The sequence below is a fragment of the Cyclopterus lumpus genome, chromosome 15 (genome assembly GCF_009769545.1).
Source record: "Cyclopterus lumpus isolate fCycLum1 chromosome 15, fCycLum1.pri, whole genome shotgun sequence".
Taxonomy (NCBI): Eukaryota; Metazoa; Chordata; class Actinopteri; order Perciformes; family Cyclopteridae; genus Cyclopterus; species Cyclopterus lumpus.
The window spans coordinates 606,822-620,000 of record NC_046980.1 but is presented as its reverse complement, the minus strand read 5'-3'; the positions used below and the strand labels follow the sequence as shown (position 1 = coordinate 620,000).

At 49.9% G+C, this 13,179-nt stretch overlaps 1 protein-coding gene across 1 annotated transcript in view; it reads right to left on the bottom strand.

The window, feature by feature from the left end:
• The window catches only part of ninl (ninein-like), a 30,333-nt gene extending 23,389 nt beyond the window's left edge, over window positions 1-6,944 (bottom strand). The window contains exons 1-3 of the mRNA XM_034552442.1: window positions 6,777-6,944; window positions 5,380-5,568; window positions 2,636-2,732 (exon numbers count right to left, since the gene is read on the bottom strand). Of these exons, the coding sequence (XP_034408333.1) occupies window positions 2,636-2,732; window positions 5,380-5,556 (274 nt within the window). The 5' untranslated portion in view covers window positions 5,557-5,568; window positions 6,777-6,944. The remainder of the gene's footprint in view (window positions 1-2,635; window positions 2,733-5,379; window positions 5,569-6,776) is intronic.
• Window positions 6,945-13,179: the final 6,235 nt, after the last annotated feature.

Sequence of the window (13,179 nt, the reverse complement as noted above, 5' to 3'; positions counted from 1 at the left end):
TGCAGCAGAACCAGGACCTGCAGAACCAGGACCTTAAGGAGACAAGGAGCCCGTTGAAGGCTGCAGCAGAACCAGGACCTTAAGGAGACAAGGAGCCCGTTGAAGGCTGCAGCAGAACCAGGACCTTAAGGAGACAAGGAGCCCGTTGAAGGCTGCAGCAGAACCAGGACCTTAAGGAGACACGGAGCCCGTTGAAGGCTGCAGCAGAACCAGGACCTTAAGGAGACAAGGAGCCCGTTGAAGGCTGCAGCAGAACCAGGACCTTAAGGAGACACGGAGCCCGTTGAAGGCTGCAGCAGAACCAGGACCTGCAGAACCAGGACCTTAAGGAGACAAGGAGCCCGTTGAAGGCTGCAGCAGAACCAGGACCTTAAGGAGACACGGAGCCCGTTGAAGGCTGCAGCAGAACCAGGACCTTAAGGAGACAAGGAGCCCGTTGAAGGATGCAGCAGAACCAGGACCTTAAGGAGACAAGGAGCCCGTTGAAGGCTGCAGCAGAACCAGGACCTTAAGGAGACACGGAGCCCGTTGAAGGCTGCAGCAGAACCAGGACCTTAAGGAGACAAGGAGCCCGTTGAAGGCTGCAGCAGAACCAGGACCTTAAGGAGACAAGGAGCCCGTTGAAGGCTGCAGCAGAACCAGGACCTTAAGGAGACAAGGAGCCCGTTGAAGGCTGCAGCAGAACCAGGACCTTAAGGAGACACGGAGCCCGTTGAAGGCTGCAGCAGAACCAGGACCTTAAGGAGACACGGAGCCCGTTGAAGGCTGCAGCAGAACCAGGACCTTAAGGAGACAAGGAGCCCGTTGAAGGCTGCAGCAGAACCAGGACCTTAAGGAGACACGGAGCCCGTTGAAGGCTGCAGCAGAACCAGGACCTTAAGGAGACAAGGAGCCCGTTGAAGGCTGCAGCAGAACCAGGACCTTAAGGAGACAAGGAGCCCGTTGAAGGCTGCAGCAGAACCAGGACCTTAAGGAGACAAGGAGCCCGTTGAAGGCTGCAGCAGAACCAGGACCTTAAGGAGACAAGGAGCCCGTTGAAGGCTGCAGCAGAACCAGGACCTTAAGGAGACACGGAGCCCGTTGAAGGCTGCAGCAGAACCAGGACCTTAAGGAGACAAGGAGCCCGTTGAAGGCTGCAGCAGAACCAGGACCTTAAGGAGACACGGAGCCCGTTGAAGGCTGCAGCAGAACCAGGACCTTAAGGAGACAAGGAGCCCGTTGAAGGCTGCAGCAGAACCAGGACCTTAAGGAGACAAGGAGCCCGTTGAAGGCTGCAGCAGAACCAGGACCTTAAGGAGACAAGGAGCCCGTTGAAGGCTGCAGCAGAACCAGGACCTTAAGGAGACAAGGAGCCCATTGAAGGCTGCAGCAGAACCAGGACCTTAAGGAGACAAGGAGCCCGTTGAAGGCTTCAGCAGAACCAGGACCTTAAGGAGACAAGGAGCCCATTGAAGGATGCAGCAGAACCAGGACCTTAAGGAGACAAGGAGCCCGTTGAAGGATGCAGCAGAACCAGGACCTTAAGGAGACAAGGAGCCCGTTGAAGGATGCAGCAGAACCAGGACCTTAAGGAGACAAGGAGCCCGTTGAAGGCTGCAGCAGAACCAGGACCTTAAGGAGACAAGGAGCCCGTTGAAGGCTGCAGCAGAACCAGGACCTTAAGGAGACAAGGAGCCCGTTGAAGAACAGTCTGTGGTGTCCAGAAGAAACTACACAGAGTTCATGTGATGAGGCTCGTTGGTGTATTTCACCACATTTTGTCCTTTTTAGGGACGCTGGAGCCACCTGACACCTGGACAGGGTTCACCTGGATAGGGGTCTCCTGGACAGGGGTCACCTAGACAGGGGTCACCTAGACAGGGGTCACCTCGATAGGGGTCACCTCGATAGGGGTCACCTGGACAGGGTTCACCTGGATAAAGGTCACCTGGATAGGGGTCACCTGGACAGGGGTCACCTAGACAGGGGTCACCTGGACAGTGGTCACCTGGACAGGGTTCACCTGGACAGTGGTCACCTGGACAGGGGTCACCTGGATAGGGGTCACCTGGACAGGGTTCACCTGGATAGGGGTCACCTGGACAGGGTTCACCTGGATAAAGGTCACCTGGATAGGGTTCACCTGGACAGGGGTCACCAGTCCATCTCAGGGCTCACATAGAGACAGACAACCATTCACGCTCACATTCACACCTAGGGGCAATTCAGAGTCCAGTTGACCTGAGAAGCAGACTTTGGACTGTGGCAGGAAGCCGGAGAACCCGGAGGGAACCCACGCTGACACGGGAGAACATGCAGACTCCACGAAGGAGCGCCCAGACCGGGATGCCCTTGTGCCAGCCACCACAGCAACGTGATCCCATTTTGTTGATTCTTTTCACATGTTTTTCAGATTTTTTTGTTTTACATTATTATAGTTTAATGAATTATGATTATAAATGTGCCAAAATGAGTAAGTAAAATATCGGAAGATATCGGAAGCTGAAAGCTGTTCTTTCTCCAGGAGTGACATGGATGGAGCTGCTGATGAGTCTTAAGATGCACAGTTGTCGAGTTATTGAACTAACACACACACCTTTACTGTTGTTTGAGTCAAACACAAAGAAACCTCCCACAATACTCTCCTGGGTCTCACCTGGCTCCAGGTAGCTGCTGTCGTCCTCTGAGGTGCTGAAGTCCAGAGAGCGAGACAGAACAGCCACGAAGCCTTCTTTAAACTCCTCAAAGTTCACCTGAATGGACAAGACAATTCAATTCACTGTTTGGCCACTTGGGGGCAGAAGAACCAATTAGGATAAACCAACGAAACAAGGTTTAAATGTTTCTGAGCTATCACAGTTACCAGTGACTACTAACCAGTCACAGTGACCAGTAATAGTGACTACTAACCAGTCACAGTGACCAGTAATAGTGACTACTAACCAGTCACAGTGACTAGTAACCAGTGACCAGTAACAGTGACTAGTAACCAGTCACAGTGACCAGTAATAGTGACTACTAACCAGTCACAGTGACTAGTAACCAGTGACAGTGACAGTGACTACTAACCAGTCACAGTGACCAGTAATAGTGACTACTAACCAGTCACAGTGACTAGTAACCAGTGACCAGTAACAGTGACTAGTAACCAGTCACAGTGACCAGTAACCAGTGACCACTAATAGTGACTAGTGACCAGTCACAGTGACTAGTAACCAGTGACCAGTAACAGTGACTAGTAACCAGTCACAGTGACCAGTAACCAGTGACAGTGACCACTAATAGTGACTACTAACCAGTGACAGTGACCACTAATAGTGACTACTAACCAGTAACAGTGACCAGTAACCAGTAATAGTGACTAGTAACCAGTCAGTGACCAATAACCAGTGACAGTGACCAGTAACAGTGACTAGTGACCAGTCACAGTGACCAGTAACCAGTGACAGTGACCACTAATAGTGACTAGTGACCAGTCACAGTGACTAGTAATAGTGACTAGTGACCAGTCACAGTGACTAGTAATAGTGACTACTAACCAGTCACAGTGACCAGTAATAGTGACTACTAACCAGTCACAGTGACTAGTAACCAGTGACAGTGACCACTAATAGTGACTAGTGACCAGTCACAGTGACCAGTAATAGTGACTACTAACCAGTCACAGTGACCAGTAATAGTGACTACTAACCAGTCACAGTGACTAGTAACCAGTGACAGTGACAGTGACTACTAACCAGTCACAGTGACCAGTAATAGTGACTACTAACCAGTCACAGTGACTAGTAACCAGTGACCAGTAACAGTGACTAGTAACCAGTCACAGTGACCAGTAACCAGTGACCACTAATAGTGACTAGTGACCAGTCACAGTGACTAGTAACCAGTGACCAGTAACAGTGACTAGTAACCAGTCACAGTGACCAGTAACCAGTCACAGTGACCAGTAACCAGTGACAGTGACCACTAATAGTGACTACTAACCAGTGACAGTGACCACTAATAGTGACTACTAACCAGTAACAGTGACCAGTAACCAGTAATAGTGACCAGTAACCAGTCACAGTGACCAATAACCAGTGACAGTGACCAGTAACAGTGACCAGTAACCAGTGACAGTGACCACTAATAGTGACTAGTGACCAGTCACAGTGACTAGTAATAGTGACTACTAACCAGTAACAGTGACCAGTAACCAGTGACCAGTAATAGTGACTACTAACCAGTCACAGTGACCAGTAATAGTGACTACTAACCAGTCACAGTGACCAGTAACCAGTGACCACTAATAGTGACTAGTGACCAGTCACAGTGACCAGTAATAGTGACTAGTAACCAGTCAGTGACCAGTAATAGTGACTAGTGACCAGTCACAGTAACCAGTCACAGTGACCAGTAACAGTGACTAGTAACCAGTCAGTGACCAGTAATAGTGACTACTAACCAGTCACAGTGACCAGTAATAGTGACTAGTAACCAGTCAGTGACCAGTAATAGTGACTAGTGACCAGTCACAGTAACCAGTCACAGTGACCAGTAACAGTGACTAGTAACCAGTCACAGTGACCAGTAACCAGTCACAGTGACCAGTAATAGTGACTACTAACCAGTCACAGTGACCAGTCACAGTGACTACTAACCAGTCACAGTGACCAGTAACCAGTGACAGTGACCACTAATAGTGACTAGTGACCAGTCACAGTGACCAGTGACAGTGACCAGTAACAGTGACTACTAACCAGTGACAGTGACCAGTGACAGTGACTACTAACCAGTGACAGTGACCAGTGACAGTGACTACTAACCAGTGACAGTGACCAGTAACAGTGACTACTAACCAGTGACAGTGACCAGTGACAGTGACTACTAACCAGTGACAGTGACCAGTGACAGTGACCAGTAACAGTGACTACTAACCAGTGACAGTGACCAGTGACAGTGACTACTAACCAGTGACAGTGACCAGTGACAGTGACTACTAACCAGTGACAGTGACCAGTAACAGTGACTAGTAACCAGTCACAGTGACCAGTAACCAGTGACAGTGACCAGTAACAGTGACTAGTAACCAGTCACAGTGACCAGTGACAGTGACTACTAACCAGTGACAGTGACCAGTGACAGTGACCAGTAACAGTGACTAGTAACCAGTCACAGTGACCAGTAACCAGTGACAGTGACCAGTAACAGTGACTAGTAACCAGTCACAGTGACCAGTAACCAGTGACAGTGACCAGTAACAGTGACTAGTAACCAGTCACAGTGACCAGTGACCAGTAACAGTGACTACTAACCAGTGACAGTGACCAGTGACAGTGACTACTAACCAGTGACAGTGACCAGTCACAGTGACCAGTCACAGTTCCCAGTACCCAGTACCAATACCAGTGTAACCAGTACCTTGCTGTAGGCCCGTCCTCCCAGCAGCCGGCCCAGCAGCAGGTGGGCGTCCAGCTGCAGCTTCCTGCAGAGCGCCGTCAGCTCGTCTCGGTCCAGGAAGCCGCTGGCCGTCGTGTCGCAGCTGTCGAACTCCACCTTCAGCTGGGCGACGTGGTGGCTAAGCTCCGCCTCCTCCATCACCACATCACGCTGCAACCACATGCATGTGTGTAATATACATTATATACATGTATCATACTACATGTGCGTAATATACATTATATACATGTATCATACTACATGTGATTAATATACATTATATACATGTATCATACTACATGTGATTAATATACATTATATACATGTATCATACTACATGTGCGTAATATACATTATATACATGTATCATACTACATGTGATTAATATACATTATATACATGTATCATACTACATGTGATTAATATACATTATATACATGTATCATACTACATGTGTGTAATATACATTATATACATGTATCATACTACATGTGATTAATATACATTATATACATGTATCATACTACATGTGATTAATATACATTATATACATGTATCATACTACATGTGCGTAATATACATTATATACATGTATCATACTACATGTGATTAATATACATTATATACATGTATCATACTACATGTGCGTAATATACATTATATACATGTATCATACTACATGTGATTAATATACATTATATACATGTATCATACTACATGTGTGTAATATACATTATATACATGTATCACATGCATGTGTGTAATATACATTATATACATGCATATGATACATGTGTGTAATATACATTATATACATGTATCATACTACATGTGTGTAATATACATTATATACATGTATCATACTACATGTGTGTAATATACATTATATACATGCATATGATACATGTGTGTAATATACATTATATACATGTATCATACTACATGTGTGTAATATACATTATATACATGCATATGATGATGTTCTTCTCATTCTTCCCAACATCACTGGTTGTATATACATTATAGATTCCTAATATGTATATACACATTAGGAATCTATAATAATACATCTTTATTTATTATGTACTGTATATTAAGAGTACTTTCTTTAACTCAAGGATGCTAATACTTTTGTAAGACAGTACTTGTACTTGTAGCTGAACACTGTAGAAGTACAAAGAAGTTAATACCAAAGTACCACATAAAACTGTAACATTGATGACGTCACAGTCTGACGCCACGTGAGTCTCTCGCGAGCTGATGGAGCTTCACCATGGCAACGGAGCCGCGAGGAACAAAGGGCTCGCGGGGCAAAAACCACAACACAGACACGCACGCGCACAGACACGCGTGCACACGCACACAACTAGTTTTCTTACGGCGGGAAAAGTTCTCCTCCTCTTCCTCCTCTTCCTCCTCTTCCTCCTCTTCCTCCTCTTCCTCCTCTCCGGTTCCCCGTCACGGTTCCCCCTTGAACGTGCCGCTGGAGCTCCGGACAGTCCGCCGTTAACTCGCCGCCACGAACTGAGAGTAACGGACGGAGAGGTACTTCCGGCCGAGTGTTTCAAAATAAAACGTTTATTCCGGTCAGATTAAAATCCGAAATGTAATAATGTAAAATATTGAGAGCAACTCTCGGTCTGACTCTTGGTTTAAGACGTGATGACGTCACATTTTATCATATATCTTTTTGTATTTGCACAAGTACATGATGAATATACATCCCATAATATAAATAACTGTAATTTAGACAACATGGAAGTGCAGTGGGTTAATTCCCATGAAATAAATAAAATAAAGTAAAGTAACTACACAGACAAGATATGAAGGGTTACGTTTTATTTAATTGTCTAAACTTAAAGGGCAAAAGGTTTAAAGCAACACGTTTTAAAATTCACGATTATTCCTCTTGAAAAGACTATAAAACATTATTTATACAATATGTTGTTAAAGGTTTAGTGCATTTGTATTGTTTGGAAGGATAACATAAGAACACAATGTGTTTTTGAGTTTGTTTTGTTTGTTTTGAGTTTGAAGCGCAGATTCAACAACTTTATGTTTTAATCTGGCTTTTGTTTCTTTGTTATATAAATATAGTTTCCTGTTGTGTCCATTATTGATGACAAAATAAATTCAACTTCAATAGCTTTCTAAGTCTCTGAATCCTCTTGAATTCCAAACTTTCAAGAAATAATCGAGAATGAAATGTGATGAATAGAATATTAAGTAAGACCATTAAGGACAAATTCACTTTAAAAGGAATGTCGTAGAAAAAAAAAAATTGTAAACTAAAAGCCGCTGGAAATGTTTTTAAAAACAAAAAGGATCCACCACAGAAAAGATCCTGCATTCTGATTGGTTCTGACACCGGAGGAGCCCCACTTGGAGCCCCACTTGGAGCCCCACGTCGAGCCCCACTTGGAGCCCCACTTGGAGCCCCACGTCGAGCCCCACTTGGAGCCCCACTTGGAGCCCCACTTGGAGCCCCACGTCGAGCCCCACGTCGAGCCCCACTTGGAGCCCCACGTCGAGCCCCACTTGGAGCCCCACTTGGAGCCCCACGTCGAGCCCCACTTGGAGCCCCACTTGGAGCCCCACGTCGAGCCCCACTTGGAGCCCCACGTCGAGCCCCACTTGGAGCCCCACTTGGAGCCCCACTTGGAGCCCCACGTCGAGCCCCACGTCGAGCCCCACTTGGAGCCCCACTTGGAGCCCCACTTGGAGCCCCACTTGGAGCCCCACTTGGAGCCCCACTTGGAGCCCCACGTCGAGCCCCACGTCGAGCCCCACGTCGAGCCCCACTTGGAGCCCCACTTCGAGCCCCACTTGGAGCCCCACTTGGAGCCCCACTTGGAGCCCCACGTCGAGCCCCACTTGGAGCCCCACTTGGAGCCCCACTTGGAGCCCCACTTGGAGCCCCACTTGGAGCCCCACGTCGAGCCCCACGTCGAGCCCCACTTGGAGCCCCACTTGGAGCCCCACGTCGAGCCCCACTTGGAGCCCCACTTGGAGCCCCACGTCGAGCCCCACGTCGAGCCCCACGTCGAGCCCCACGTCGAGCCCCACTTGGAGCCCCACGTCGAGCCCCACTTGGAGCCCCACGTCGAGCCCCACTTGGAGCCCCACTTGGAGCCCCACTTGGAGCCCCACTTGGAGCCCCACTTGGAGCCCCACTTGGAGCCCCACTTGGAGCCCCACTTGGAGCCCCACGTCGAGCCCCACGTCGAGCCCCACGTCGAGCCCCACTTGGAGCCCCACTTGGAGCCCCACTTGGAGCCCCACTTGGAGCCCCACGTCGAGCCCCACTTGGAGCCCCACTTGGAGCCCCACTTGGAGCCCCACTTGGAGCCCCACTTGGAGCCCCACGTCGAGCCCCACGTCGAGCCCCACTTGGAGCCCCACTTGGAGCCCCACTTGGAGCCCCACTTGGAGCCCCACTTGGAGCCCCCACTTGGAGCCCCACTTGGAGCCCCACGTCGAGCCCCACGTCGAGCCCCACGTCGAGCCCCACTTGGGAGCCCCACGTCGAGCCCCACTTGGAGCCCCACTTGGAGCCCCACTTGGAGCCCCACTTGGAGCCCCACTTGGAGCCCCACTTGGAGCCCCACGTCGAGCCCCACGTCGAGCCCCACTTGGAGCCCCACTTGGAGCCCCACTTGGAGCCCCACTTGGAGCCCCACGTCGAGCCCCACGTCGAGCCCCACTTGGAGCCCCACGTCGAGCCCCACTTGGAGCCCCACTTGGAGCCCCACTTGGAGCCCCACGTCGAGCCCCACTTGGAGCCCCACTTGGAGCCCCACTTGGAGCCCCACTTGGAGCCCCACGTCGAGCCCCACTTGGAGCCCCACTTGGAGCCCCACGTCGAGCCCCACGTCGAGCCCCACTTGGAGCCCCACGTCGAGCCCCACTTGGAGCCCCACTTGGAGCCCCACTTGGAGCCCCACGTCGAGCCCCACGTCGAGCCCCACGTCGAGCCCCACGTCGAGCCCCACTTGGAGCCCCACTTGGAGCCCCACTTGGAGCCCCACTTGGAGCCCCACGTCGAGCCCCACTTGGAGCCCCACTTGGAGCCCCACTTGGAGCCCCACTTGGAGCCCCACTTGGAGCCCCACTTGGAGCCCCACGTCGAGCCCCACTTGGAGCCCCACGTCGAGCCCCACTTGGAGCCCCACTTGGAGCCCCACTTGGAGCCCCACTTGGAGCCCCACTTGGAGCCCCACGTCGAGCCCCACTTGGAGCCCCACTTGGAGCCCCACTTGGAGCCCCACTTGGAGCCCCACGTCGAGCCCCACGTCGAGCCCCACTTGGAGCCCCACTTGGAGCCCCACTTGGAGCCCCACGTCGAGCCCCACGTCGAGCCCCACGTCGAGCCCCACGTCGAGCCCCACGACGAGCCCCACTTGGAGCCCCACTTGGAGCCCCACTTGGAGCCCCACGTCGAGCCCCACGTCGAGCCCCACGTCGAGCCCCACGTCGAGCCCCACGTCGAGCCCCACTTGGAGCCCCACTTGGAGCCCCACTTGGAGCCCCACTTGGAGCCCCACTTGGAGCCCCACTTGGAGCCCCACTTGGAGCCCCACTTAGAGCCCCACTTAGAGCCCCACTTAGAGCCCCACGTCACCGGCTCTGACGCCATCGGTGCTGCTCAACGTGTCGTGTGATCGCGAGAGGATGAAACACGATTCAGTGAAGCCCACTGCTCCTTAATAACTAAGGTGACGTAAGATGCATCTGAGGCCTGGTGGTGCTTTAGGAACCAGTCCTGTGTGCTCCTCAGGTGGAGGTGAGATGCACCACCTGCCCGTTCCCTCAGTAGCAGATGATCATTATTTTCTGAAGCATATTGGTCATCTTGGGGAGCGGTAGAGCATAGACTACACAACACTATCCATCATGTACCCCGGCATCCTCATGGAGCTAAAGGTCCTGGTGCAGGTAGAACCGGTTGAGCTGACTTTAGTTGAGTCATTGGTCATCTTAACTGCCCTGCAGTGGGAGGAGGAGGTTCAGGTCAGGAAGGTCATCATCTGTTCAGATGATCATTACAATCATTCACATGTCATTAACCTTCTGGGTACAGAGAGGGCTGAAGGGAACGCTGGCAAAGCATTGGACGGTCACAACGAGACGGACATGTTGATCAGCAAATCAGATGATCAATAATCAAAGGGAACATTATTGAGGAATGGCAGCACAGTTGGGACGCAGGAGGACATCGGCTCTCCAGAAGGAAGTGGGCCCAGGTAGGAAGACCAGAGGAACATGTAGGAACCAGACTGAGGATCAATTATTATTAATATTAATGACCATATGTAATAGATTTACTATTATTATTATTAATCAGGAGAATACGACCCCTTCTCACTCAGAAGGCGGCACAGGTTCTGGTCCAGGTCCTGGTCATCTCACATCTAGACTACTGTAACTCCTCCTTCAGGTCTACCTGCTAATGTCATTCGACCTCTACAGCTACAGGTCTAACCTCACACCAGGACATGGTCTAACCTCACACCAGGACATGGTCTAACCTCACACCAGGACATGGTCTAACCTCACATCCAGGACATGGTCTAACCTCACACCAGGACATGGTCTAACCTCACACCAGGACATGGTCTAACCTCACATCCAGGACATGGTCTAACCTCACACCAGGACATGGTCTAACCTCACACCCAGGACATGGTCTAACCTCACACCCAGGACATGGTCTAACCTCACATCCAGGACCTGGTCTAACCTCACATCCAGGACATGGTCTAACCTCACATCCAGGACATGGTCTAACCTCACACCAGGACATGGTCTAACCTCACACCAGGACATGGTCTAACCCTACATCCAGGACATGGTCTAACCTCACACCCAGGACATGGTCTAACCTCACACCAGGACATGGTCTAACCTCACACCCAGGACATGGTCTAACCTCACACCAGGACATGGTCTAACCTCACACCAGGACATGGTCTAACCTCACACCCAGGACATGGTCTAACCTCACACCCAGGACATGGTCTAACCTCACACCCAGGACATGGTCTAACCTCACACCAGGACATGGTCTAACCTCACATCCAGGACATGGTCTAACCTCACACCAGGACATGGTCTAACCTCACACCAGGACATGGTCTAACCCTACATCCAGGACATGGTCTAACCTCACACCCAGGACATGGTCTAACCTCACACCAGGACATGGTCTAACCTCACACCCAGGACATGGTCTAACCTCACACCAGGACATGGTCTAACCTCACACCAGGACATGGTCTAACCTCACACCCAGGACATGGTCTAACCTCACACCCAGGACATGGTCTAACCTCACACCAGGACATGGTCTAACCTCACACCCAGGACATGGTCTAACCTCACACCCAGGACATGGTCTAACCTCACACCAGGACATGGTCTAACCTCACACCCAGGACATGGTCTAACCTCACACCAGGACATGGTCTAACCTCACATCAGGACATGGTCTAACCTCACACCCAGGACATGGTCTAACCTCACATCCAGGACATGGTCTAACCTCACACCAGGACATGGTCTAACCTCACACCCAGGACATGGTCTAACCTCACACCCAGAACATGGTCTAACCTCACACCCAGGACATGGTCTAACCTCACACCCAGGACATGGTCTAACCTCACACCAGGACATGGTCTAACCTCACACCCAGGACATGGTCTAACCTCACACCAGGACATGGTCTAACCTCACACCCAGGACATGGTCTAACCTCACACCCAGGACATGGTCTAACCTCACATCCAGGACATGGTCTAACCTCACACCAGGACATGGTCTAACCTCACACCAGGACATGGTCTAACCTCACACCCAGGACATGGTCTAACCTCACACCCAGGACATGGTCTAACCTCACACCCAGGACATGGTCTAACCTCACACCCAGGACATGGTCTAACCTCACACCCAGGACATGGTCTAACCTCACACCAGGACATGGTCTAACCTCACACCCAGGACATGGTCTAACCTCACATCCAGGACATGGTCTAACCTCACACCCAGGACATGGTCTAACCTCACACCCAGGACATGGTCTAACCTCACACCCAGGACATGGTCTAACCTAGCTAACGATTTTGTCAACATTTTAAAAGTTAAATGGTGTATTTAGCTGAAAGTATGCAGACATTGGACGGTTTTAAAGTTGAAAAAGTTTAAGCGGATTTTAAGTTTTCCTCCATTGGATCCCATTCATTTTTTATTCCATAAAGAAATTAATTATTTGAAGATGTGAAAAGATAAAACATATCAGAAGTAATAGCTGAAGGTTCTGTCAACATTTAAAAATGTTAATGGTGTCTTTAGTTGAAAGTATGAACATCTTATAACGTTTTTAAAGTTTAAGACTGTCTCTATTGTGATCCCATTTAAAATAAAAAACATGAAAAGATTTAAAATATGAACATTTGAAAAATTAGAAATATGACCGCATATGAAGGACTAGTGAATGTTTGAAATACGTACAGAAGAAATAGTGGAAGAATAATAAGTTGAAGAAAGATTGGATTGGGGTGAAGCAGTCCAACTAATTAATATTAATAACCATGTGTAATAGATTTACTATTATTATCAAGAGCTGCATTGTATAGAGAGAGCAGGGTGGAGGTGAGAAGATGGATTTAAAGGGTTCGATAACTCACACGCCATACAGCAGGTGGCGGTAATGCACCTTTGGGTGGATGCCTTGCGCCATAAAGCCTAAAAATAAGAAGAAGAAGAGGAGGGGGAGGAGGA